Source organism: Paramormyrops kingsleyae, chromosome 20, assembly GCF_048594095.1.
Source record: "Paramormyrops kingsleyae isolate MSU_618 chromosome 20, PKINGS_0.4, whole genome shotgun sequence".
Taxonomy (NCBI): Eukaryota; Metazoa; Chordata; class Actinopteri; order Osteoglossiformes; family Mormyridae; genus Paramormyrops; species Paramormyrops kingsleyae.
In genome coordinates, this window is record NC_132816.1 from 21,899,451 (window position 1) to 21,925,625 (window position 26,175).

General features: G+C 48.4%; 2 protein-coding genes across 9 annotated transcripts; one reads left to right on the forward strand and one right to left on the reverse strand.

Moving 5' to 3' along the window:
* The first annotated feature begins 1,039 nt into the window (after positions 1–1,039).
* Positions 1,040–19,061, forward strand: LOC111848520 (echinoderm microtubule-associated protein-like 4). 4 transcript variants are annotated; one of them, XM_072703659.1, is made up of 23 exons: positions 1,040–1,519; positions 7,166–7,342; positions 8,298–8,433; positions 8,982–9,173; positions 10,083–10,211; positions 10,510–10,535; positions 11,077–11,200; positions 11,682–11,831; positions 11,943–12,012; positions 12,325–12,435; positions 12,767–12,862; positions 13,171–13,305; positions 13,456–13,582; positions 14,208–14,362; positions 14,457–14,582; positions 14,771–14,902; positions 15,418–15,485; positions 15,576–15,664; positions 15,762–15,859; positions 16,709–16,796; positions 17,014–17,112; positions 17,296–17,426; positions 17,540–19,061. In XM_072703659.1, the coding sequence occupies exons 1-23, from the start codon at positions 1,504–1,506 to the stop codon at positions 17,942–17,944; spliced, it is 2,880 nt and encodes a 959-aa protein (XP_072559760.1). In that variant the 5' UTR covers positions 1,040–1,503; the 3' UTR covers positions 17,945–19,061. The 4 variants fall into 4 exon arrangements, with proteins under 4 accessions (XP_072559760.1, XP_072559761.1, XP_072559758.1 ...); XM_072703660.1 differs by lacking the exon at positions 8,982–9,173 and having other exon boundaries at positions 1,042–1,519; XM_072703657.1 differs by lacking the exons at positions 1,040–1,519; positions 7,166–7,342; positions 8,298–8,433 and having other exon boundaries at positions 8,468–9,173.
* A 135-nt stretch (positions 19,062–19,196) lies between these two features.
* LOC111848528 (E3 ubiquitin-protein ligase TRIM35-like) lies at positions 19,197–26,175 on the reverse strand. Of its 5 annotated transcripts, none has more exons than XM_072703704.1 (8): positions 25,960–26,175; positions 24,753–25,076; positions 24,179–24,274; positions 23,869–24,099; positions 23,023–23,045; positions 22,803–22,940; positions 21,860–21,990; positions 19,197–21,517 (listed from the first exon to the last, which is right to left on the reverse strand). In XM_072703704.1, the coding sequence occupies exons 2-8, from the start codon at positions 24,915–24,917 to the stop codon at positions 20,955–20,957; spliced, it is 1,347 nt and encodes a 448-aa protein (XP_072559805.1). In that variant the 5' UTR covers positions 24,918–25,076; positions 25,960–26,175; the 3' UTR covers positions 19,197–20,954. The 5 variants fall into 5 exon arrangements, 4 of the variants coding, with proteins under 4 accessions (XP_072559805.1, XP_072559807.1, XP_072559806.1 ...); XR_011984388.1 differs by having other exon boundaries at positions 21,400–21,517; positions 21,860–21,963; positions 22,803–22,921; XM_072703706.1 differs by lacking the exon at positions 21,860–21,990 and having other exon boundaries at positions 22,803–22,921; positions 23,941–24,099; positions 25,960–26,172.

Consider the following 26,175-nt stretch of genomic DNA (forward strand, 5'->3'; position numbering starts at 1 on the left):
AAGAAACCAGTGAAGTGACCCATGAGGAGCTGGCTTTTAAACAGATAGATCAGGCGTGTCCCCCGTGTACCAGGCCATCTTCTGTTTTAAAATGTTTTTTTTTTTCACTTGATATGCTAGACCATTCAAAGAAACTGCCTCCCAATGGGACAATGGCGTAGATGTGTATAACCGCGTTTACCCCAGAAGGTCTCTGAGTGTGTTTTCTGAATCGCCTTTCAAAGGCCCTTCCATAGCAAGGTACTTAATCTTAAGCAAGCACGGTCGTTACCCTCAGTTGCAGTAAAATATCATGCAATAGTTATCCAAGAAATGTGATCTCTAAACATGTTAACTGTTATCTGTAATGTTTGTGTTTGTGGGTTTTTCAGCTGTCTGTGTACAATTCAGCGCACTGATAGAAGCCTAAAGCTTAATAATATAAATTACAAATACTAACTCATAATAAATAATAATTGAATTTATCGAACAAATACGTCTATGAGCTCATGATGATCCGGTCTGAGAAAACAGTCACTAATCGTTAAAAAATATATATTTTTTTGTAAAATGTTAACAGTATTCAGCTGAGCACACAACAACAGTTATACCCAAATAATCAGAATGAAAACGGCGTGCATTTGCTTGGATGTTCCGCCGTTCTTGTGTACTTGTGTTCTGTGACGCACGTGACAGGTGTCGCAACAGCGCCACCCAGCGCAGCTTGACGGAAAGTCTGCGGTACCTACAGTCAATTTGTCTTATTTCATGTAAAAATGTAATTGTAAAGATTTAAAATACAATAAGTTGTGAAGAAGGCCCATATATTTCCGACACAGATCACATGTAAGAAAATATTTTTTCAGCAAAATTCACATCACACCGATCATTCATAACTCCGTTATGTTTTTATGGTTTTAGACGCTGTTCTTATACCGCACGTTAACGTCTCTACCTAATTATGCCAGCTAAATTGGGATATGATGTTTAATTCAAATTTTCTGCTTGTTGGTATCGTGCCTCGTAGCGCCTGCTCTCTCTTTTTCTCCCATCAGCGACCGAAAACTCGGGCTCATCATCATCATCATTATCATCATCATCATCATCATCAGCATCATCACAGACATCGGCAGGAAGGCTGTGGATGTTTCAGCTGCTGGTCGCTATGTGACACCGGCACCACAGCAAAAGTCGCCCCCCTGGGAGAAATACAAGCGTTTACAGGAGGTCAGCAGTGAGGGCGGGGGCGAGGTGCTCCCACTGCCGGAGCAGGCGGGGCCGCAGACGCGCTCGGTGTTTCTCGGCCAGCACTATCCCGGAGCGAGCGGAGGAGCGAAGGGTGCCGTTGACAGCGCCGGAGCGTCGTAGCGGGGGCCGGAAGGAGGCAGACCTGCCGCTTTTTAATGAGGTGCTGGCTGTCAGGCTCTGCTGAAAGTGTCGCCTGGATGCAGCATCGCATCGTCGCATCTTCCCGAGCGCAGGAAGGAGACGAGCGAGGAGCAAAGAGAACAAAACCCGTACGGGATGGAGGGCAGCTTGGGTGAGAGCCGCTCGGCACCCTGTGCGACCGATTCCTGCAGTTTCCTTATTAAAACGGTGTATTAAAAGTGCAAATGTTTGGGGTCCATTGTCTTCACGGTTTTACGATGAGGAGGATCTACAGCGCGCACGCAGGGGGATTTGGACCGTAGGATAGCGAGCGTGCTCGTGGTACCGAATAACAGACATTTGCAAAGATGTGGCCTGTGTTGATCGTCAACGAGCGTAAGGTTTTTTGGTAATTCTGCCCCATGTTTGACAGACATGACACAGTTTAAAGCTGCAGTGTGTTTTTCGGGAATAAATGCGTGTAAGCGCACTGGTCTCCTGCGGTCAGAGCCGGTGACGCGGGGGTCCTGGGACGCTACCGGGGCTCCGTCTCCGACCCCGTCAGGGTCCTGGTGCATGCACACCAACCCACCTGTGTTTCTTTATTATTATTATTTCATAACGTCTTCGTGACACTGTTTGCACAGGGCACAATTAAGAACCGTGCACCCTCCTCCCACACGCTATCGCTTTCGTAGGCTACAGTTGGTGGGTATATGGCCCCTCTGTGAAATTGCCGAAAGATGGTGTAATTGAGTTTTAGCCAGTATGCCTCTCTACTCAGTCATGTTGCCTGTAGCTGCGATGAGCTCTCGTTACACTAATTTAAGGGGGATAATGAGATTTCCTCCTGTGCACACCTGCCTGTCATTCTCTGTGGTTGTTATCTCCCGATGTCATCAACCTTTCTGTCGCTGTGAAAATACAGGAACAGAGATGGCGTTTGCGTTCCCAAAATCTATCACTGTGGTGCTTAAGAAAAGTGAAATGTCAGGGATTCCCTGTGCAGATTGTAAATGGTACATTTGGGTTACTTTAGTCAACCCTGAATCACAATTTACCATTTAATGGACACCTAAAAACAGATCTGCGTCTGCAATGTGTCAGAATGCAGGGGTGCACAGTGATGACCTCGTACCGAGTTAGAGACCATCTGCGCTCTGTGATGACCTCATTCCGTAATTCTGCAGTGCAGGGCCAGGATTAAGATTCGTGGTTTAGGAGGTCAGTTTTCAGGGAAATGTCAGGCTACCTGGTGTCCTGCTGCAGCAGCCATTAAACACAAAATGGTTGTGTGTTTTTCCAGTGTTCTAATGCCGGAATACGGACTTTGTCTTGCTGGGAAGACAGAGGGATTGGGAATGACGGCCTTGTGATTTTAGCGGGGGTTCCTCTGCTAAACATGCAGTCTGACGGATAGATTCTTCTTTCTTGGCGACCACATGGATCTAGAACTAGAGAAACGTTTCCATGGTGACAAATCAGCCATACAGTACAGAGTAGGGCTGTTGCCATGGCGATTGGATGGACAGGGAGAAAAATGTGTTTCCCAGTGGACAGATGTAGGTTTATGTGTTGGAGCTGCCTTTCTGTGAACTTCAGGTGATCCCGCTGGCCTGCCTTGTTTTCTCCTCTGAATAAACAGCTGTTACTCCCCCTGCGGGTAAAGCGGCACTCCGTCTGAGTGTGAAGGGGAGTGAGAGCATCTGGAAGAATTGATGGCTCCCGTGACGTTATGTTTGTTTTGTTTGTTGCCCGGTTCGCCTGCCCATCTCTCCCCATTTGTTCCATGTCGCATGGATCTGTTTGCTGGCATGCGATCCGAGTTTTTGCACGCATCTATTTAATTAAAGAAAAAGAAGTCAAAACAGGCTCTCTGTTATGTCAGGTCCAAGCAGGTGACAGCGTTGAAACTCTCACCAGCCAGTTCAGGCGTTGGTACTGATCAGGAGAACGGCCTGATCATAGTGGGGGGCTGAGGGGGGGGGAGAGCCTTTCACTGTGTCCCGGTGCTTGGGAGGCAGGGGCAATTGTGTGTCTGGGCAACCCAGCAGCTTTCGTTGTGGGCTTTTCATGCTGTACAGATGCCCCCCCCCCCCCCCCCCCCTACAGTGGGAGGGTATCCTGCAGCACTGGGTACTAAGTCCTTCAGGCTCAGTGGCCAGTGCAGTTCCTTCACCCATGACTGTGTGCGGACTCTGTATCAGCATGTAGGGCTTGTGTATCTGTTTCCTCTTGTGGATCAGAAGGGTCCCGTCCAGGGAGCTTCCAGACACCGTCGGCTCATCAGCTGCAGGAACTGGTTAGATAGGCTTGTCTGAAATGCACAGTGATTTGAATTGTCCATCCATCCATCCATCCATCCATCAATTAATTCATTTTCTATACTTGCTTCGATCCAAATAATTACTCAAAGCAGTTAAAAGCTGTGGTGCGGTTAGGGGAACAATAGAGGTCCGTAAGTGGTCACTGTATATATGTATCTATGCTACCTAGGTCAGCCATCATGGTGTCTAGGATACAGCCACATTCCCTCCAGTTCCTGTGGCGTCGGGCCAGTCCTCCTGCCATCTGTGGTGTGCACACGGCCTCTCGGCAGGTCGTGCAGTTAGGATCTCCAGTTGTCAGCGCCGTGTGAGTTTGTGCTGAATTCAGCACACTGATGCCCCACATTCTGGTGTAAATGCCTCCCTGAGACCCACCGGCAGCTTTCCCAGCCTCCCTTGGGGCCCCCGCCCATCTCTTATTGATTTTCCAGTGGAGGATTTCCACACCACGAGGACTTCCTCTTTCCTTATCGCGATGGTTCCTTAACTCCACCCTTGACACTGCAGACACCTCCCTCAAAATACCTTCTCTTTTTAAAATTTAGGCAGTGAAATTTGAATCTGTCACTCTTCATGAACTCTGAATCTAGAGACTATTCTGACAGTGTAGACCCCTGACTCTGTACGGACTCTGAGCCTAGAGACTATTCTGACAATGTAGACCCCTGACTCTGTACGGACTCTGAGCCTAGAGACTATTCTGACAGTGTAGACCCCTGACTCCGTACGGACTCTGAGCCTAGAGACTGTTCTGACAGTGTAGACACCTGACTCTGTACAGACTCTGAGCCTAGAGACTGTTCTGACAGTGTAGACCCCTGACTCTGTACGGACTCTGAGCCTAGAGACTGTTCTGACAGTGTTGACCCCTGACTCTGTACGGACTCTGAGCCTAGAGACTATTCTGACAGTGTAGACCCCTGACTCTGTACGGACTCTGAGCTTAGAGACTGTTCTGACAGTGTAGACCCCTGACTCTGTACGGACTCTGCACCTAGAGGCAGACTGACCCAGGCCTTGCAGTCCGCCTGCTTTCTGCTGAGCTCCTCTGATTCCAGAGCAGATGGTACCATGGCCTCCATGCTGGAGCTACAAGCTCTTCAGATGGGACGTGTCTCCGGTCGATGGTCCTGTGATCGGGTTTGGTGTAGCGACATAAAGTATCCCAGGAGATGCATGCGCACCAGTATGCACACTCACATGCACACACAGATTTGTGTGTGTTATTCGAGGATTTAAGGGCTCAGCTGGTAATGAGCTACAAGTTTTTTCTTGCCTGTAGATGGGGATTATGATGTGAGATCCGTGGCCTTAGTGTGAGCTGAAAATGAGGTTGGAGGATGGGGAGCATCACCTGCAGCTTCTGAGGAGGATGAGATGGCAGGGAGGTGCTATCGGCATGGCGCTACAGGGGGGTGTTACAGAGGAGTGCTACAGGGGGGTGTTACAGAGGAGTGCTACAGGGGGGTGTTACAGAGGAGTGCTACAGGGGGGTGTTACAGAGGAGTGCTACAGGGGGGTGTTACAGAGGAGTGCTACAGAGGGGTGCTGTAAAGGGGTCTGCAGACGGGGTGTTACAGAGGTGCACTGTAAATTGATGTCTTATGAAAGATACAGCTCCAGTGTAACTCCGCAGTTAGAATGGTGCTCACATCCAATTTTCACAGAGATGAAATCCAGTATTTGTGTGTCTGAGTGTGAGTGAGAGAGACAGGGTGTTTGTTTTTGTCTGTGCTTGTTATACATTTTCCAGCACGGATGGTTTGAGTTGCTCTTTGGCTCATTTCCCAGCATCCCCCTGGCTGCTGGGGACGTTTTCTTCCTGGGAGTTTCAATGGAGTGACTTCCGGCTGGTTCCTCTGTGGACCTGATATGAGAACATCCTCAAGCGCGTTTCACAAGCCCCTGGACCTTATGCTGCCACATACAGATCCAGCTGTATTTTTAACCAGAAGTCCATGGCAGAGAAGGTGTGAGCTGGTATTTCTGGAATCCTGGTGCAAATAAGCTTTTTCTAAGTTACTGTACCACTTTAACTTTTTTTTGGATGATTACTGTAAGTGTTACATTATAGCAAGGATATTATTGTTAATAAATACTGAAACAAAAATAAAAGATAATGGTAGCACTTCACTTGAGGGAGCACAAATCATGAACAAATATAGTCGCTACTTGAGAAAAAAGATGCATCACGATTCATTAATGATGAACGAACATGAGATCAGTATATAACTTGTGTTATTCCTGACTTGTTCCTTCAGTAGTTCACAAAGGTTTACAGAATTAACAGATATAGTAACATATATAGAAACTGCTTGAGATAATACATACATCACAAACATTTGACCCCCCATCCCCCTTGAAATATTTTTCAACTCGGCCACTGGGGATGACAAGCAGCTTGTGTACATGGGCTGCGCTTTATTCTGCCAGCCAAATTATGAAGCTCAGTAAAAATACACACTGCAATGAAAATGATCAAAAAATCAAATTAAATTGAAACAAAATTAAAAGGAAAGAAAACAGAAAAATGTATTAAAATATAAACTAATTAATAAAAATGGAACTAAAATTACCTTGCATTGCTTGGCAGTGTCACTGCAGTGTTTCATTATTTAACATTATGTAACGATTCAGTGTTACAGCATGTAACATTATTTAACGATGCAGTGTTACATTACATAACATAATGTAACAATGCAGTGTGACATGTAACATGTAATGGTGCAGTGTGTTACATTATGCAACATAAAATGCTGGATATGGACAGTTGGGTCGTGCCACTAGCAATAATGTTGGAGTACCTTATGTGTTCAGGGGAGCAGGGGCTTTGGGGCTGATTTGGTTGCTGACAAAGTTGAAACTCAACATATTCTCTTGTGTAACATGATCTAATGGTGCAGTGTTATGTGTTGTAACATAATCTAACAATGCAGTGTTTCATCATGTAACCTTATCTAATGGTGCAGTGTTACATTATGAAACATTATATAATAGTGCAGTGTTACATTGTATAACATTACCTAACAATGCAGTGTTACTTAACAGTCCTGTAGTAATAGCCCTGCAGTTTCTTATTGTCCTCTGCTTTCCCCTCTGTCACTCTTTTGCTCTCTCTCCCTGTCCTCTCTGTCCTAAATAGAGTAGCTGGCTGTTACACTTTGAGCCCACTGGCAGTGTTTGTGCTTCTCTGAGCACAGGTGTTACAAGGTGATGGGGGCTCTGTGTGGGGTGGGCCGGTGTGTACAGCACTGTGTAGCGTAAATGTACCTTGGGGTTTGTCTTCAGCGTGAAGGTGGGGCTTTAGCCTAACTGCATGTCTAACTGCATGTCTTTGGACTGTGGGAGGAAGCCCACACAACACAGGGAGAACATACAGACTGCACACGCAGAGCCGAGGCGGGATGCAAACCCCGGGCTGAGCCTCTGCGCCGGATCAGTAATAATATCAGTGGTGATACTGGTCATGAGCAGCGTGTGTCTCTCCTCAGATGACAGCATCTCAGCAGCCAGCATGTCGGATGTGCACGACCGCCTGTCTGCGCTGGAGTTGCGGCTCCAGCAGCAGGAGGACGAGCTGATGGTGGTGAAGGCGGCACTGGCTGACGTGCTCCGGCGCCTACCCCTCCCCGAGGAGCCGGTCCCCTCCAGGAGACCCCCCGGCAAGGGTAGGCTCTGCCCAGTCCCTCACCCTCACTGACCAGCCTATCAGCATGAGCTCCGCCCAGTCCCTCACCCTCACTGACCAGCCTATCAGCATGAGCTCCGCCCAGTCCCTCACCCTCACTGACCAGCCTATCAGCATGAGCTCCGCCCAGTCCCTCACCCTCACTGACCAGCCTATCAGCATGAGCTCCGCCCAGTCCCTCACCCTCACTGACCAGCCTATCAGCATGAGCTCTGCCCAGTCCCTCACCCTCACTGACCAGCCTATCAGCATGAGCTCCGCCCAGTCCCTCACCCTCACTGACCAGCCTATCAGCATGAGCTCCGCCCAGTCCCTCACCCTCACTGACCAGCCTATCAGCATGAGCTCCATCCAATCATTGTGGGCACTGTGGACATAAGTGGGCAGTCTTCTTCTGAAGTCAGGCTTCCGCTCATTGGTTGGTTTGTTCCTATGTGACTTTTCCATTGGCCTGCAGGAACTGGTCGCATTTGTCTGTAAAAGCAGCAGTGGGGTGACTTGCTTGCCCCTTTTCATGCGACAGCCTCCTCTGCCATAAATCATCTTACAGACTGGGCCTGGCTTCTTTAATCCCCGCTCTTTTGTCCAATTAACGTGACAGGGCTGCGTGATGATGGCTGCATTTAGAGAGCGCGTTACACAACTTTCTCTGTTGCGTTATTACATCCTCATTACTCTTGGCCTCTCCCAGACATTCCTGCACTTTCTCTTTCTCTGTCCCGCTTCCTCTCTCCCGCTCTCATTCCAGCCATTAATTACTTTTCCTAAGTGGGGCTGCATAAGAGCCGCTCCAGAAGACAGCTGCTTGTCGGCCGTGAGTGCCAGCGTCTAACAGAAGCCGTGCGTTTGCTCCTTCCCATCCGTGCCAAGATTACGGGGCCGTGCAGCTCTGCTCCTCACCTCAGCGGTGACTGCATCTCTGTCGCCCCCTGCAGGTGTCAGCTTGATGCGCGAGGCCTTCTCCATGTCCTGCATTGCTAATGGGGTCGCCGTCAGCCGCAAGCCAGGCCACAGAGACGGATCCTCTGTGTCTGTTGCCAGGAAGGAGACTTTCTCCTCTGCAGCCAAGAGGTGCAGTTTTTCCTCATGACCGGACCAACATACAGACAAATGGCAGGAGGGAGGCCACACACCCACACACAGGCTGTGTACAAATTCAGGGGCTGCATCCTTCAAAGGACATGGTCTACAAAGATTGTAGAATTTGTAGGCTGCATTCTTTGAGGGGTCGAACGGAGAACAAAGTCAGTTGGGACAGTCTGACCTATGGTCACTTTCCTGTTTGCGTCAGCTGCTGTTCCTGCGCAAACCCTTGATGACACGCCCACTTTATCTCTGCGCAGTGAGTCTCGAAATACGTTGGGCTGTGAAGGATCCATCCTTCATGACTCTGCAAAAGAAGGACGCATTTCTAGACCGCATTTGAAGGAGCCTTCGAAATGGGACTGCCTTGGCGCACCTCTGTGTGACATAGTCTTTGAATGCAGCCTTAGAAGGATACAGCCCCTGGATTTGGGCACAGCCACAGTGGCTGGGGGGCACAGCCCCTCCCTACAAGGGTTTGGTCGTACCTTTGGCATCCCTCAAACCTCCCACGCCAATTCCTCATTGTTTTACAGTGAGCCAGTGAGAAATGTCAAGCATTCAATGCAGGGTACCAAAGAAAAGGCGGAGCCATCACCTGGAAGCGAAGCCCCGCCCCCTCCTGAGGCACAGGACACTCCCAGGCACCCCCCTTCCCCCACCCTGCCCCAGTCCAAAAGGCACTTCCAGGGAAACAGGAAGTCCAAACCAGCTGACAGGTTCCTGGAGTAAATTCCGTTGACCTTCCTGACCCCAACTTGCCTTTCATTCTCTATATCGATTCCACCCACCAGATTTGACCCCACTCTTCACCCTTCACCAGTATCCCTGCAGAGCTACACCAGCTACGCCTCCGCCCTGGGATTGGCTGCAGTAACCCTTTGGTCATAAGCCCTAAGACCCTCATAACCCCCCCCCAGCTGCCTAACCCCTCTTCCCCTCTATATTAATCTGCTATCTGCTGCTTACTTGATTTTTCATTTGGCCTCTGTCACCTAACCTTGCATGGATACAGCCCTTAGGAGCAAATACTCAGCCTTTACATATACTCCTCCTTTACGCTTGTAGACTGAGACGAGTCATGTTCCCGTTGATGCTACATGTGTATGTGAAACCAAACATCGCGGCCACAGCCCGGACACGTTTCTGACAAGACTTCACAGTGTAGCTATAGCACATTAATCCCTTATGGGTTTATTGGTATTTCTGTTGTTAAATCTATTTGTACATAAGAATAAATCAGGTAAAAACATACAACAACAATAACAAAAGCCAGATGAGCATAGAAGTTGTCAGCTTCTGTTAAGGTTGGAAGAGCACGGGGAGGGGCTCTGGGATTCTTTAAGGTGGGGGGCATTACAAAGGTGATCATTTATGCAGAGCAGCCAACTGCATCATTAGCTAATGATGTGTTTTCAATTGATGAGTGACAGGGGAGGGGGGCTTTCTGGGGGCTAGTCGCATTTCACCTGTGGTGAGTGCCCCTGTGCCCCTCCCCCGAATGTGACCAGGCCTCTCTGTTTCCTCTGGCGTGTGTGTGTGTGTGCGTGCGTGCGTGTGTGTGTGTGTGTGTGTGTGCGTGTGTGTGTGTGTGTGTGTGTGTGTGTGTGTGTGTGTGGGCCACACGCGGAGCGTAGCACCAAGAGGGGCTCCAGGATGGAGCGCTCCAAGAGCAGCACGTGGGAGAGGGAGGAGAACAAGGGCAAGCTGGTGAAGGCTGCCTCCACCTCCAAGCTGCTGGCCAAGGGCTCAAAGAACGTGGAGAGGTGGGTGGAGATGCAGAGGTGGAGATGCAGAGGTGGAGATGCAGAGGTGGAGATCCAGAGGTGGAGAGACAGGCTGCACTCGGAGTGTATGTGTGGGGAGGGCTTTGTTCGGATGGAAGGTTGGAAGTGAATTATAATGAGTGAGGGGGTTTGATTTTAAGAGTAGAAGGGTGTGAATGTGGGCAGACATGGGTGAAGCCTGGGTGTGTATCAGAGGGGAAGGGAATTGTGGGATAGGCAGGGATTGCTGGGATTGTCATGGCTGGCCTGAATGACCTTCCTCTTTGCTTCATTCCAGACCCCGTGACCTTGTGATCAGCCAGGGTAAGATGGACATTAAGCTCACTGCTGATGGGATTTACTTTATTTAACTTTGCAGTTTTACTTCTTAGCATAAGAACTTCCTGTTTGCTCCATTGGAGTGGCAGCAAATAGGTGATGATCTGTGTTGATTATGGAGAAACACGCTAGGTGGGGTCACCAGGATCCAAAGCGGAGGCTCCGTTTCCCCCTCTCCGCCTCCCCAGCTCACCTTCCTCTCATCTTTTCTTTCTGTTTTACTTTACCATCTTTCCATTCCTACTGTCCCTCAAGTTTAATTGAAAGAATGTCTTTATTGGCATGGAGAACAATGGTAATGGCTTGAAGTGACACGTTCTTCATGGAGTAGGTGGCAGCCGTTAGCGGCGGCTCTGCCCGGCTCAGCGGTTCTGCTTCCCCTGGATCTTCTGGCACCTTCACCCATTTGGCCTTTGGCTCTGTCAGTCTCTCTGGGTAATTCTTGCTCAGTACAGGCTATGCGCATCTTCCCATGACATTTTTTCTGGGCTCTGTGCCCCTTTTACCCCCCACCCCCCCACAACAGAGGGCGACTACATCAAGATGTTCCTGCGGGGCCGTCCTATCACCATGTATGTCCCATCTGACGTTGGCAACTACGAGGATGTCCGGGTCGAGCTCCCATCTGAGACCCTCAAGCTGGAGTGGGTGTATCCTCACCTCCTGTCCGTGACGGCATCTTGCCCCAGTCCCTGTCCCGGCTCCTGTCCCTGTCCTAGCCCCTGTCCTTGTCCCTGCCCCTGTCCCAGTCCCTGCCCTGGCTCCTGCCCCAGCCCTTGTCCTGGGTCCTGTCCCTGTCCCGGCTCCTGTCTCTGGCTCCTGTCCCTATCACAGCCCCTGTCCCTGTCCCGGCTCCTGTCTCTGTCCCTGTCCCTGTCCCTATCCCAGCCCCTGTCCCGGCCCCTGTTCCTGTCCCTATCCCAGCCCCTGTCCCTATCCCAGCCCCTGTCCCTGTCTCGGCTCCTGTCCCTGGCTCCTGTCCCAGCCCCTGTCCCTATCCCAGCCCCTGTCCCTGTCCCTGTCTCGGCTCCTGTCCCTATCCCAGCCCCTGTCCCTGTCCCGGCCCCTGTCCCTCCATCCCGTGCCCCCACACCCAAGTGTCTCCAGTTCCTTGACTCGCTCTGCCTGCAGTTACGGTTACCGAGGCCGTGATGCTCGCTCCAACGTGCAGCTGCTGCCCACCGGCGAGGTCGTCTACTTCATCGCCTCAGTGGTCGTGCTCTTCAACTACGAGGAGCGAACTCAGCGGCACTACTTGGGACATACCGACAGCGTCAGATGGTCCGTCCCTGTAACCATGGGCCTGTCCTGGGAACAGTGCCGTCCCCCTGCCACTGGGGGGGGGGGGGGGGGCAAAATCATAATAATGCTGTATTTGTCTGTGTCTCACAGCCTGGCTGTTCATCCTGATAAGATCCGCATTGCCACGGGGCAGACTGCTGGGGTGGACAAGGACGGACGGGTGAGAGCGCCCCCGTCTGGGCTAATGAAATACATTATATAGCTTGAATGTAAAACAGTGTAATTCCTACACACAAAACAATCAAAAAGACCCATGAAGTGTACCCATTCATTTTAGATTTAACAGTGAAATGATTATGTCACACTATAGCAATCATAATAATAATCAATAATAATCAATAAAATTAATGATTCTCGTGCTTGTATTTATTTTCTCTCTCGCATTACGATTCTGTGGCTGATTTCTTTAATGCCAGTGTGTTTGCAGCTTGACCTTTGCTGACCTCTGCCCTTTGACCCCCCCCCCCCCCAGTCTCTGCAGCCTCATGTCCGTGTATGGGACTCGGTTACTCTGTCCACCCTGCAGGTCTTTGGGGTGGGCACCTTCGAGAGGGGCGTGGGCTCCCTGGCCTTCTCCAAAGCTGTAAGTCCCCCCCCAGCCAGGTGATAGGGCTCCCCCACACTCATAACTGTGACAGAACCAGGTTCTCCATGTGCTGGGTTCGCAGGGGGACTTTCAGGTCCTCCGGCGCTGAGCCATGTGTGCTGTAGTGAGCTGATGGTCACATCCATCACCTTAGTGGCAGAGAACTCCTAGGATAGGAACAGCTGCTGGGTTACTGGAGGTCAACTGAGACATGATTGGCCAAGATCAATGAGGTCATTACGCATATTGGTCATGTGATTTGGGTGTCGTTCCGATGCTGTCGGTGTTGAATCAGCTCTTTTCTTTAATTTCCCACCCACCCTCGCAGGATTCAGGTGTCCATCTCAGCGTGATCGATGATTCCAACGAGCACATGCTGACGGTCTGGGACTGGCAGAAGAAGTCCAGGATAGCTGAGATTAAGGTGAAGGATCTCGTGGTCCTGCTCTCTGTCCTCCTGCCGTGTTTTTGCTTTGTTACTTTTTCCCTGCATGTACGATAGTCCTGATGTTCTCATTGTTGTTCATTTGCTGAAGTACGTAGGAGTTCTTTAGTTTTCACATATCTTCTTCTTCTTTGACACACACACAAATTCAAGTGAGAATGATGCATGCACTCTGGCGCCCCCTGGAGCATTGTTCTGGAGGGTTAAGGGCCTTAACGGCAATGTGACTATTCTGCCGTGTGACTATTCACCACGCTGGCTGACCGCCCCCATTTCCCGTCGCACAGACCACGAACGAGATCGTGCTGGCGGTGGAGTTCCACCCCACAGACACCAGCATCATCGTCACCTGTGGCAAATCGCACGTCTTCTTCTGGACGTGGAGCGGCTCCTCGCTGACACGCAAACAAGGCATCTTCGGGGTGAGGATGAGCGTTGTTTCACCACCGGGGCACAGACACCCCCAGGAAATCAGCACAGATGCACACCGAGGCAGCAGCCTGCCACAGACACGGATAAACTGGCTGTAATCTCCCAGCCTTATTAATGCCGCCTCTGTTGTCCATCCTCAGAAATACGAGAAGCCCAAGTTCGTGCAGTGTCTGGCTTTCCTCCCCAGCGGCGACGTCTTGACGGGCGACTCGGGGGGTGTTCTGCTGGTGTGGAGTCGTAATGTCGCAGTGGACCCTGCTCCGAAAGGTACCCCCCCCCCCCCCCCGATGTGTCTTACGGTGGGCTGTGTTCTTCCCCGCATTGCACACTCATCCGGATGATGCAGGGTTTCATAACCGGGGACAGAATCCCCGAGATGAGTTTGCATTTTGGAAGAGATGTAGGTTTAGTCTAAAGAGCCGGGGGGGGAGAGACGGAGACAGAGGGGGAAGAAAGAAAGAGAGAGGCCATAACAGCGGGGGTGGGGGGGGGGGATGGGGTGATGCATGATGTGGGAGATGGTGGCCACTGAATGAAGCAATTATGTAACAGGCGAGGAAGTGGGAGGGAGAGGAGGAGGATTCATGGTGAGGAGGAGGAAGGTGAGAATTCAGTGTTTGCAAAGCCTGTAAGCCTGCAGCACCAAGCTGGGAGGAAAGGTTTTCATTAGGAGCATGTAGGAGCACCACCTACAGGAGAGGCAGTGGCGGTGCAGGAGGGAATAGCGTCAGCGTCTCCTGCCGAATAGCAGTCAGACTCCCCCATTTCACTGTGGGCCCCAAAGTCCAGGCTGTTAAATTGGAATTTACCCCCAGGGCTTGCAGGCCGGCCCCAGCAGCACCCCTGCTTACCCGACCCTGGTCACCCCCCCATGTCCCCTTTCTCCATCCAGCAAACACCTTCCAGATCAGCCGGCAGCTAAAGGCACACGAGGGCAGTGTTTTCACCATGTGCCAGCTGAGGAACGGCACCGTGATCACGGCGGGGGCCAAGGACCGCAGGGTCATCCTGTGGGACCATGACCTCAGCCCCGAGAGGGACATCGAGGTGGGCAGCCCGTCCAGCTCTGACTTTCTGTATGAAAACAATAAAATATTGACTATGTGTGCTGACATATTGTGTCGGTGTGGCGGCCCTGGAGGTGCCTGAGCAATACGGAGCCGCCCGCGCCCTGGCTGAGGGGAAGGGGGAGCAGTTTTTGGTCGGCACGTCCCGCTGCTTCATTCTGAGGGGCACATTCAATGATGGCTTCCAAGTGGAGGTGCAGGTGAGGAGCAGGGGCAAGCCCCGGACTTCAGTTCCCAGAATCCCTTGCGGCACTACTCCCATTGGGTGTCTTTGTGAAGGGGGGGTCAGAGTGCCATTTCCAGTTGCTGTTCCGTGTTTCGTACCAGTGCCGTGCTTGTGAGATAACAGAGTCATGGGCCTCCTTCATCTTCCTCTTCCTCTCCTCAGGGTCACATAGATGAGCTGTGGGGCCTGGTCTCCCATCCTTTCAAGCAGCTCTTCCTCACCTGCGCTCAGGACAGACAAGTGTTCTTGTGGAACGCAGAGGACCACTGTCCAGAATGGAGCAGAGTCCTGGAAGTAAGCCACTCCCCCATATCCTCAACTGCAGTGCATGCTGGGAGCCCAGCAGTGTGCTATAAGTGTCCTGTTCATGTGTTTATGGGACAAATGAATCCTTCAGGCTCCTACCATGTTCAGCTGATTACTCACCTTGATTGTCAATATATCCTTTCTTCAGTCATTATTGTGGAACATGAGGTTTTTATTCTTTCAGTTTGTGTGCAGGAATCTCTCCTGAATTTGTTTACTGCTCTGTACACGCCTTAACGTTGTGGTACTTTAATCAAATGCCAGGCCCTCCTATTCTTTCTCTCTCCTTCCCCTCTCCACTCATCCCTCTCTCTCTGTTGCTATCCTCCCCCTCTATGCTCACCTTTTCTCTCTCCTTCCCCTCTCCACTCATCTCTCTCTCTGTTGATATCCTCCCCCTCTATGCTCATCCTTCTCTCTCTCCTTCCCCTCTCCGCTCATCTCACTCTCTCTCCGCTCGTCTCACTCTCTCACACCCTTCTCTCTCCCTGTCCCCCACCCAGGAACCAGGACACTGTGCAGATTTCCACCCCGGGGGCGCTGTTGTGGCCATTGGAAGTCATTTGGGAAAGTACGTCTCAGTACTAAGGGGGGGTTCACTTTGCAGGCTTTTCTTGTGATTCCTGATCTTTAACCCCAACGGTCCCTGTTCCCGTGGCAGGTGGTACGTCCTGGACGCAGAGACGAGGGACCTGGTCGCCATCCACACTGACGGGAGCGAGCAGCTGTCTGTCATTCGGTACTCCACAGGTAGGCGGCTCCGACGAAACCCGTCCACGGAATCCTGTCCTGTCCCCTGGTCGGCCGGCTTGCAGAGTTCCCATAATGCCCTGCTCTTTTGCTTCAGATGGCACGCTGCTGGCAGTGGGGTCACATGACACCTTTATTTACCTGTACACCGTGTCGGAGAATGGGAGGAGGTACAGCAGATACGGCAAATGCACTGTGAGTCACATTCAGCATCTGCGTTACTGAGACATATAGTGCCACCTGCAGGTTCCCTCTGGCTGTCAGAGCTCTCATCTGCTCTCTTATACATGTACAGAAGTTTAAATGTCACCGGCGGTGTTGAGGGACAACTGCTTAAGGCCCAGTGACCACCAGGGCCCCCCATCTAAATGGGAATGAAAGGGAAGGTGATAAATGACAACTAAATTAATCACATTTTGCTTAGGGCCCCAGAAAAGCTTCTCGTTTGCTTTCCACGTTACGCGTCTGGTTATATAACAAGATATTTACTGCTGCTATTTATGTTTTGTTCCCTCCTGACTGTTTCCCTCCTGCTGTTTGAACAGCCTTTACTGTGGTAAAAATATAGCACATACGTTACACTTCCGTGGAGCGCAGTGTTTAATCTAGTCTGAGTAAAAAATAACAGACCTGTTGACAGCGACATTAATCCTGTTGATCTTCAGGTTGCCATGAGTTTGAGTAGATACAAAGAGCACGGTACCTGGATTGCCTGTCTGTGTAAAGACTGTTCCGGAAAATGAAGCTTGACAACATGGCACAGTGTTAGAGGCTGGTGTGGGGGGGGGCTGTTTCACACGCAGCACACCTCTGTAAGTGTGTGGAGGGGCTGAGATCTGAGAGTGAGAGTGTGGGAGTCTGAGAGTCTTCAGCTATGAGAAAGTGCACAGATTCATGCTTCTGTGCCCATATTTATAAAGCATCTCAGAATCGCTCCTAGGAATCGTGCTAAGAGTCTGACTAGGTTAGAGTTTGTCCTAGAGATGTGAGAAGTAGCTGAACCCAGAAGGGTAACTTTCCTTCTGTCGTCTCTCTCTCCTACAGGGCCACTCCAGCTACATCACTCACCTTGACTGGTCCCTGGATAACAGCTTCATCATGTCTAACTCTGGAGACTATGAAATCCTGTACTGTGAGTAGCCTTCCAGTAGGGGGCAGCAGTCTGTGCTGTCTCATCTGTGAGGTTCTCCAAAATGTATTGTATGACTCAGCCCTTAAGTCTAGTTTCAAGTGTTCAGCATATAGGTCTTGATGCCTTGAATACCTGGCTTCATTCTGCTAGTCTTTCTTGCATGATCCAGCTGCCCTGAGCTAATCTTTCCGCCTGTTTCTCCTTCCTCCGTCTCCAGGGGACATCCCAAACAGTTGCAGGCTGATCAGGAACCGCTCAGAGTGTAAGGATGTGGACTGGGCCACGTACACGTGCGTGCTGGGATTCCAGGTGTTTGGTATGTGTGCTCAGTGCGCCGTCCTCAGTGCGCCGTCCTCAGTGCGCCGTCCTCGCGTACACGTCGCTTTGCTGCCACCTGCTGGACACTGGCATCTCACCATGAACGCCAGCATGTCAGGCGACAGCGGGGAGCTTTGTACTCTCCCCCTGTGATGATGCCCCTGATTCCCGCTTTGCCCAGGGGTGTGGCCCGAGGGCTCGGACGGCACAGACATCAATGCCCTGGTCCGCTCTCACGGTCGGAGGCTCATCGCCCTGGCGGACGACTTCGGCAAAGTGCACCTCTTCCGGTACCCCTGCTCCAGGCCCAAGGTGAGCTGGCCCGTAACAGGAAGTACTGGCAGCCTCTGCTGCCCAGTGATGGCGACCATATGCAGAGTCCTTGCTGATGACAGGTTTTTTTCTGCCACATTCTTTGCTCGCAGGCCCCAAGCCATAAGTACAGTGCCCACAGCAGTCATGTGACCAACGTTAGCTTCCTGTGTAACGACAGCCACCTGCTGTCCACTGGGGGCAAAGACACCAGCATTATGCAGTGGCGCCTGATGGAGAAGACCCATCCCCTGGGCCCAGTGGAGGGCCTGTGCCTTGGACTGGGGGAGGGGATGAGCCATAATCCTGCCCCCTGGGGCAGAACCTTAGCATCCGCAACTGCAGACTGCACCCAGTTCGTGAGCGCAGCCACGCCCTCCACGTTCGACCAGCAGAAACTCTCCCCCGGCACACCGTCCACCTCCGGGAGCACGCTGAGCGCTGAGGACAGTCTGGAACAGCGCAGTGACGACACGACCACTCCTGTGGATGAGCACGCCCCCTCGCTGCCCTCCTAAAGACCCAAAGCTCCCCCTGGTGGCTGCTGTGTTACTGCAGCCAAGAGAGAGAGACAGACCTCATAGTTTGTCTCTTATTTTTGCTTATAAAAACAACTGGAATCCTCCTGGTTTACTATGGCTTCAGATTAAAGAGTGTTTTACTTTTAATATACCTGGAGAAGTGAGAAGAGGTTTGTAAAGAGTGTTATACGGAGCACACGTAAATGGGGAGAAATGGGAGTTTTATTCATCATAAACACGCTGCAGTACCTGCACCCTCCTGCAGGTGTCTCACTTTGACTGATGAGGAAGACGCCAGAGTGCCCCAACACTCTGACCAGGCGTTGTCTTGGTGACATCACCAGGGGTGGCTCAAAGGGGAAAAAAATATACATTCATTTTAGTCCTGATTATTTCATAGTCTGTTTATTGTTCAGTTTTTCCTCAAGTGTTTCTTTTTCATTGGTTTTGAATAGTGTCTGAAAGATTGGAAATGGGGAGGACTGGGGGTGTGATTAATCACCACATGCATGGCCGGACATCTAGCAGATAGCTGCTGTCTCATATTGCAGCCTCATAATTCACTTCGGTATGACAGGGGGCGCTGTTGCTTAAAGCTTCGCTCTGACGTTGAGAACGGAGTGACGTCATCCTGGGAAAGGGGGGGAGCAGGATTAGCATCTGATTGCGTTTGTCTGCCTGTATTAATGGCAGTAGCTGGTCAGGAATGTGACAGAGTGTAACTTAGGGTGTAACTTATGCAGAGTGAAGCTGGCCAGTGTTACTTGCAGACTCTGGGTGTTCGAGGACCCAGGAAGGTGACGAAACCGCCGAAATCTCAGGCAGAGACTCAGAGAGCACAGAGTCTCCCCCCAGGTCCACTGCAGCCGCCACATGTACTTCCTGTCTGTTGGGGGCGGCGTCTGCGACCTGCTGTGTTTGGGAGGCATCAGTGTCAAGATTGGGGTTATTAATGACACCCAGTGAGGTGTAGTGACCCCTTCTATTGTGCATGAACTGTAACAGTAAACTCCATGTTACGGCCCACTGTAACATGGACTTTAGGTGCATAGTAATGATCAGAGTGAGGCCTGGACAGCAGATGCCAAAATAAAGTGTTTTAACATGACAGTAATGTGTCTCCTGTTTTTCTTTAAAGGGATCATAACACAGACCTGGCCATGGAAATTTCACCCGGAAAATAAAAATGGCTTCTCAGTGATTGCTTTCGCTTTTATTATAAACTTTGCATTTTTAAATGCTGTGGCATTTTTCTTTACCTTTTATTCTGCACATGTTCAGATTTTGCTCTGTTTTATGATCTATCCTTTGCTGTGTCTTAACAGAAGATTATTTTAAAATGGAAACGTGTCACACAGATATTGCTATTGGAATTTGTATGTACGTTTTGGCCCTGAGAAATATCTGTTAGATATAGAGAAATAAACAAGTTTACTATATATTACTATATATAGTGTAAGGCATGGGTTCCCAAACTGCCTCACCTGGGGATCTGTTGTCTACCTGGAACCCAAACCCAAAATATATAATGAAATACCATAACATACTAACAATATAAAAAGACAAAAAGAAAAACAAAACTAAAAGTTAAAGTAAACAAACAGTATTCCTCAATTAAATTTTTAATTTTAAAATATTGGTTTTAATTTTATAATTTGTATTGCTGTTGATGACAATTAAGGTTCCCCTTTACAAACCCCTACATCTCTCAAACAAAACAGACACAATGGAACATCTCACATAATGAAAATGCAGATTAATCTTTGATTCAGTTATAACATCCTGTATGTTTCCTCATCACCCACCTCAACCCTCCCCATCCGTACTGAAGGCTGAACTCTAACTGTATTTGCAACTCAACATTAGCACTAAAGGCTGAACTCTAACTGTATTTGCAACTCAACATTAGCACTAAAGGCTGAACTCTAACTGTATGTGCAACTCAACATTAGCACTCAAGGCTGAACTCTAACTGTATTTGCAACTCAACATTAGCACTAAAGGCTGAACTCTAACTGTATGTGCAACTCAACATTAGCACTCAAGGCTGAACTCTAACTGTATGTGCAACTCAACATTAGCACTCAAGGCTGAACTCTAACTGTATTTGCAACTCAACATTAGCACTCAAGGCTGAACTCTAACTGTATTTGCAACTCAACATTAGCACTAAAGGCTGAACTCTAACTGTATGTGCAACTCAACATTAGCACTAAAGGCTGAACTCTAACTGTATGTGCAACTCAACATTAGCACTAAAGGCTGAACTTAGCACTAAAGGCCTTTTCACGCCAAGTCTGATTTTTCCACACGAAAAAAACTAATGACATCATCATATTCTCATAATGAATAGTAAATTCACCCCCCTCCCTTGATGTTCAATCCAAAGTTAAGGTTCAATCCCAAAGTTAAATAACAATTAATCATCCTGGTGTGGGGGACTGGCCTGAGGATGGATCTCACCATTCCCGGGCAGCTAACCCTTTCTCCTCACTTGCTCAATAGTGGTTCACATCTTGCTCCTTATAATAATTTGTTGAACTTACGAAGACAACAATTTATATTTTTTCAATTGTGCTGAAAAAAAGCAGCAAAAAAAACCCAACTGAACTTCCTACTGGGCATACCAGTGTCAGAGTCACCCTTACTGGCATACCAGTGTCAGAGTCAACCTTACTGGCATCCCAGTGTCAGAGTCACCCTTACTGGCATCCCAGTGTCAGAGTCAACCTTACTGGCATCCCAGTGTCAGAGTCAACCTTACTGGAATGCCACCGTCAGAGTCACCCTGATTGGCATACCAGTGTCAGAGTCACCCTGATTGGCATACCAGTATCAGAGTCAACCTTACTGGTATGCCACCGTCAGAGTCACCCTGACTGGCATATCAGTGTCAGAGTCAACCTTACTGGCATACCAGTGTCAGTCAGTCTTACTGGCTAGTATGACGTCACTGAGACAACATCCATATCACACATTTCCTATGACATCACTGTCACAGACACCATTACTGGGATGACGTCACTGTCAGAGACACCTTTACTGGGCAGATCTGCAGTGCTCCAGGGTTACTGCCATCAACATTTGGACCAAGATAGAAATATGGAAACAGGCTCCCAGTGAATGTGCCTTTAAAGGTGTAGATGAGTGACATGTCAGCGGGGTTGGAGAAGGACACCTCCCCCCTGTCATAGTCCAGCTGCACTCTGATCCTCTGCGGTCTCCTCTCCAGTCGCAGATGGGTTGGTGGTGAGGTACACGCTTTATACTTGTTACTGTTCCTTAGATACAGAACCCAGAATCCATCGTCTGGGCTGTATTTTACACCCCCCTTCCTGTTAACAGACTCTTTTGCGACCCCTACAGTCCACTCAGGTTTGTCCCCCACCTCCACCTCCCAGCTGTGCTGTCCTGAGGTAAACCCCTCCGATCCCAGCAGATCGGGATAAGAGACCAGCCGCTCTGGGTTGTTTGGTAGCTGCTGTTTCATAGCAGTGTTTCTCACGCTGGTCAGATCGTCGGACACTGAGAGCCAGGGGGACGCGGTGTTTGGGTCCAGAGTCACAGGAGCTGTGGGTTGAGATGCATTTGTATCCATTTCACCTTTCTGCTATAAGCAACTCAGGAAATGAGCTACGTCCAAATAAGGCTTGAAGAACCAAAAATGACAAATATGATCATCATTAGCTGAGCACTGATCTTTTTTTTTTCTTCTGATCTAAAGGTTTCATCCTCCCTTGTGCCGCCCTCAACGACTCTGATTACAGAGAATGCAGTGAGTCTCCTAGCTCACTGGCAGCATGCATGGGGTCGACTCTGAAGTCCGACGTCACTGTGTCACTGCCATCATAAGATGTGACATTAAGGTTTGTTACATACAGCCGCTCACTGTGACTTGGGTGTGTTACTGACCTCGGTATGGTGTCACTGTGCAGTAATCACACAATAACATGTCTTTCAGTTCTGTTCTTGTCTTTATCCTGTCCTCCTGCCTTGAGCTTCCGCCTTGCAGGCTCCTGTCCATGTCATTTACCTGCATTAGACTAAGCAGCCTCTGGGTTACGCTGATTTGGATATTCACAAATGAAGATCTGCGCACACACACTTTCAGTTTCCTAACCGAAAGTCCACCACCCTCAAAGTCAGGATGCTGACATCACCACTGCTGTGTACCAGTGTTAAACATTTCACTCTAATCACTCTACACAGCTCTACATGTTGCACTAAATCAGCCATAGGCTCTAAATGGATTCATGCTTTTTAACTGAACTGTATTGTAGAGATTACAGAGGTTAGGATTCATTAAATACTCTGACTGGGTTTATGTGATACAGATGCAGGTCCTCCTAGAGGTCATAGAAACATGGGAATCCTGAGAAAAGACCGAGTCCAACCCGGAAGACGCTTAAAGTGAACTTGTGTTTGAGCTTTAAAAAGTACCGAGTGCTTCTTTGTAACCTGTGAGCACCTGCTCCTCAAATAGTCTCTGCACACCACTGCAGTAAAGCATGCTATAGACATGATATAGGCTTAATACCACACTGCCATTGCCCCCAGTACTCACTGTACCAGTGCTGCTAGGCTGAGCTCCCAGTGAGTGACAGTATAACCCACTCAGATACTGCTCTCTGCTTTATAGAGCCATTTCCCCCAGTACTCACTGTACCAGTGCTGCTAGGCTGAGCTCCCAGTGAGTGACATTGTAACCCACTCAGATACTGCTCTCTGCTTTATACAGCCATTTCCCCCAGTACTCACTGTACCAGTGCTGCTAGGCTGAGCTCCCAGTGAGTGACAGTATAACCCACTCAGATACTGCTCTCTGCTTTATACAGCCATTTCCCCCGGTACTCACTGTACTGCACAGTCCCCAGCATCTTCTCCCAGACTCTGAACTTCAGGGAGCCCAGGTGTTTGGCCATGTCTATCAGTTCCCCTGAAGCCAGCTCTGGATCCTGCAGTGAGCACTGGGCTCTGCAAAGACAGTGACAGGCTGGAGTCAGTGATGCTGTGTGGTCTAAAACAGACCCTGTAAATGGCTGCTTTAGATAAGAGATAACACTACAGATAAATACCTGGCTTTCAAATCCTTGTAGCGCTGAAAAATAAGGATAAAATCAATAATTAAATAAGAAAATTATGACAGTTGATGAAGAATAAATTTTACGTGCCAGGATAAGTAATGCTAGATACCAGGGCTTAACCAAACCCAAGAATAACTAACTGGATTCTCTCATGGTCACCAAGCCCATCATGCTTCCATGTCTCATTCTCGCCAGTACGGGGAAGCAATAAAAAAGGCCAATAGGATGTTGGGGTATATCTCCAGGTGTGTGGAGTTTATGTCAAGGGAGGTAATGCTAAGATTATACAATTCCTTGGTGAGACCTCACCTAGAATATTGTGTGCAGGTTTGGTCACCATATCTTAAAAAGGACATTGCGGCCTTAGAAAAGGTGCAGCGTAGGGCCACAAGAATGATTCCTGGTCTTAGAGGAATGTCATACGAGGAAAGGTTATTTGAGCTAAATCTTTTCAGCCTCAAGCAAAGGAGACTGAGGGGGGACATGATCCAGGTCTATAAGATTCCAACAGGTTTGGATGCTGTTCAACCGAATAGTTACTTTAGCATTAGTTCAAATACAAGAACTCGTGGCCATAGGTGGAAATTAGCGGGAGAACATTTCAAACTGGATTTAAGGAAGCACTTCTTTACACAGCGTGTAGTCAGAGTATGGAATAGTCTTCCTGATAATGTAGTGCAAGCTGAATCCTTGGGTTCCTTTATATCAGAGCTAGATAAGATTTTAACAACTCTGAGCTATTAGTTAAGTTCTCCCCAAGCGAGCTCGATGGGCCGAATGGCCTCCTCTCGTTTGTATAGTTCTTATGTTCTTAATCTAAACTGCAGCTAGATCAACCTTTAAGAAGAAGATGTCTCCAGATTTCATAGTTGTCTCGGTATCTCTGATCTTCTCTGACAGGGTGGAGACATGTTTGGAGATGTTCTCTATCTTCTCCTTCATTCTCCTGCTCTTCTCCTTCTCTTCCACTCTCAGTATAGCCAGTCTGGCCTCCTCTTCCTCTCTCAGGAACCCATGGAGTTTCTCAAATTCCTCCTTTATCCTCTTCTCAGTCTGCTGGAACTGACTCTTAATGTGAAAATATGTAGATTTAACACAACACTATTTTTTTTTCACTTTGTGAGGATGAAATATTTTGTCTACTTACCTTTAAGTGTTTAGCTGTTTTCTCATATTCTTCTTTAAATGTAATTATCTTCTCCAGTTTTTCATTTAATATGTTAAGTGCTGTTCTTAGTTCCTCCTGATATTAAATATCCAAAATCGAAATTAAAAATAATAATTATCCTCTGTATTCTCAAGGAATGATACTTCAGTCTTAAGTGACTAAATCAAGTGGAATTAGACAACGCAAAATATTTGGTTAAATCCTATTATGGCAACACATAAGTTTGACTTAATACAACATCTAAGTATTTTTTGCAGTATAATATGTAGTTTAATCTCCGCGTTTTGCCTGTAAAGCAGTTCAATGAACCAATTTATCCAATTAAAAACAGCACGGCGCATCCCCTTGGAGAATTTTTAGTCGTTGAAAAAACCATTTACACAAACACTGGGTGAAATAAATTCGCTGTAGAAAACATTAATTTTAAATCAATGGTCGTAAAAATCACGGTTTTACACACATTATGTAAACATTAGCTAAATCTAAATGCAAAGTGAAGGATGGTGCGTTTCAGTGCTTGGAGTATTTATACCTCAATAACCATAAATATTACCTTCATATCCTGCGCTGCCTCTTCCACGGGACGGAAATGATGGTTTCTGTGACCTTTTGATGTCTGACACACGACACAGATGCATTCCTGGTCATCCTCACAGAAGATCAGAAGTTTCTCTCCATGTAGACCGCAGTGAGCTTCCATCATCACTGGACTTTTCATTGAGGTGCAGTTTCGCCCTTATTTTTTGTCTTTAAATAGACTTCCACAGTATTGTGAGACCAGGCTGACAGGAATATCACTGATGGAGGACTTCCTCCTGCATAATGGACACTCCCGAGAACTCTTCCCTTCCCAGAACTTCTGCAGACACTACAAAACCTGATAATGTGAAAAAGAAAACTATATTTTTAAGTAGCCAATACGGTAACATTATACTGAATGCATATAGCTAAAGACCACTAATAGGAACTTTTCATGTTAGCTACCTCAGGATGTCTAAAAATACCTTTGAAAAATAACCCAATATTTACCGAAATAACCCAAATCATTATAATCATACTAACTATCATTCTATCTGTATAAGACTGTGAGTATGTATTTACTCATTTCAGAAGCTACATGAATGGAAGGTTCTATACCTCTCTAAATATTTTTTCATTCAAAAAGAACAACGGAGAGTACAGTCTATCCTGACACAGGCTATTTTATAAATAGGTAAACTCCGTTGTATACAGTGCAGGCGGTGCTTGCGGGCTGTGATGGCTGTAGTTTGCGGGCTGTGTCTTTATAGTCACCGTAGGGCGGGTTTGCTTCGGAAAATACGCAGAGAGGGGCGTGTTTTGTTATTTTATTATTGTTATAAAGTTAGGCGAACCCGGTGACTTGGTCACAAATATATACATTTTAAAAACATTTACGTTTAGTTTTAAAACAGTTTCCGTGGTGAATTGTTCCCTCCCGTCTTTTTCCATTGAATTTAAAAGCGCGTCTCGCGCTCTGCAGTTTGCGGCTCAGATCGAATCTGGTCGAACTGCGTTTCTTTAAAAAAATAAAAATAAAAAATAAAATTAATATTTATCTAAACCTACTGCAAAATATGTCTACTATGTTTAGCTGGTATTTATTATTTCAAATCCTAGAATCCCTTAGAGTCCCTTACTTCAGGACAACATAATCCGCGAATCTGAGCAAACAGCAGAGCTCCTGTGCGAGAGACGAGGCTTCAGTGGTCATTTTAAGGAATTAGTTACACCTGACGTACCTCTCAGACAGTCATGAAGCTTAAACCTTTCAGTCAAGGCGTTCCCAGACCTCGCGATTCTAAATCAAATTGTTTATCAAAAATTACATGTATAGGTTTATATTGACGTATCCTCAAGTACGCAGCGCGCTCTGCAACTTATGCCAATCAACACCTATCGCACAAATCTGATTGGATGTGCCGGTGGATTTTAAATTCAGCGTCTGTGGTTTGGCT

What these genes read in the sequence shown, in the direction of transcription:
- LOC111848528 (XM_072703704.1), bottom strand. Translation starts at nt 24,917, where the DNA reads ATGAAAAGTCCAGTGATGATGGAAGCTCACTGCGGTCTACATGGAGAG. An exon ending in AAACAGCTAAACACTTAAAG is followed by an intron (nt 24,100 to 24,178) that starts GTAAGTAGACAA and finishes TTTCACATTAAG; the next exon opens with AGTCAGTTCCAGCAGACTGA. An exon ending in CACAGTGACACCATACCGAG is followed by an intron (nt 21,518 to 21,859) that starts GTCAGTAACACA and finishes CTCAACCCACAG; the next exon opens with CTCCTGTGACTCTGGACCCA.
- LOC111848520 (XM_072703657.1), top strand. Translation starts at nt 8,629, where the DNA reads ATGGTCACTTTCCTGTTTGCGTCAGCTGCTGTTCCTGCGCAAACCCTT. An exon ending in CCAGCTGACAGGTTCCTGGA is followed by an intron (nt 9,174 to 10,082) that starts GTAAATTCCGTT and finishes CGCGGAGCGTAG; the next exon opens with CACCAAGAGGGGCTCCAGGA. An exon ending in AGTGGACCCTGCTCCGAAAG is followed by an intron (nt 13,583 to 14,207) that starts GTACCCCCCCCC and finishes TTCTCCATCCAG; the next exon opens with CAAACACCTTCCAGATCAGC.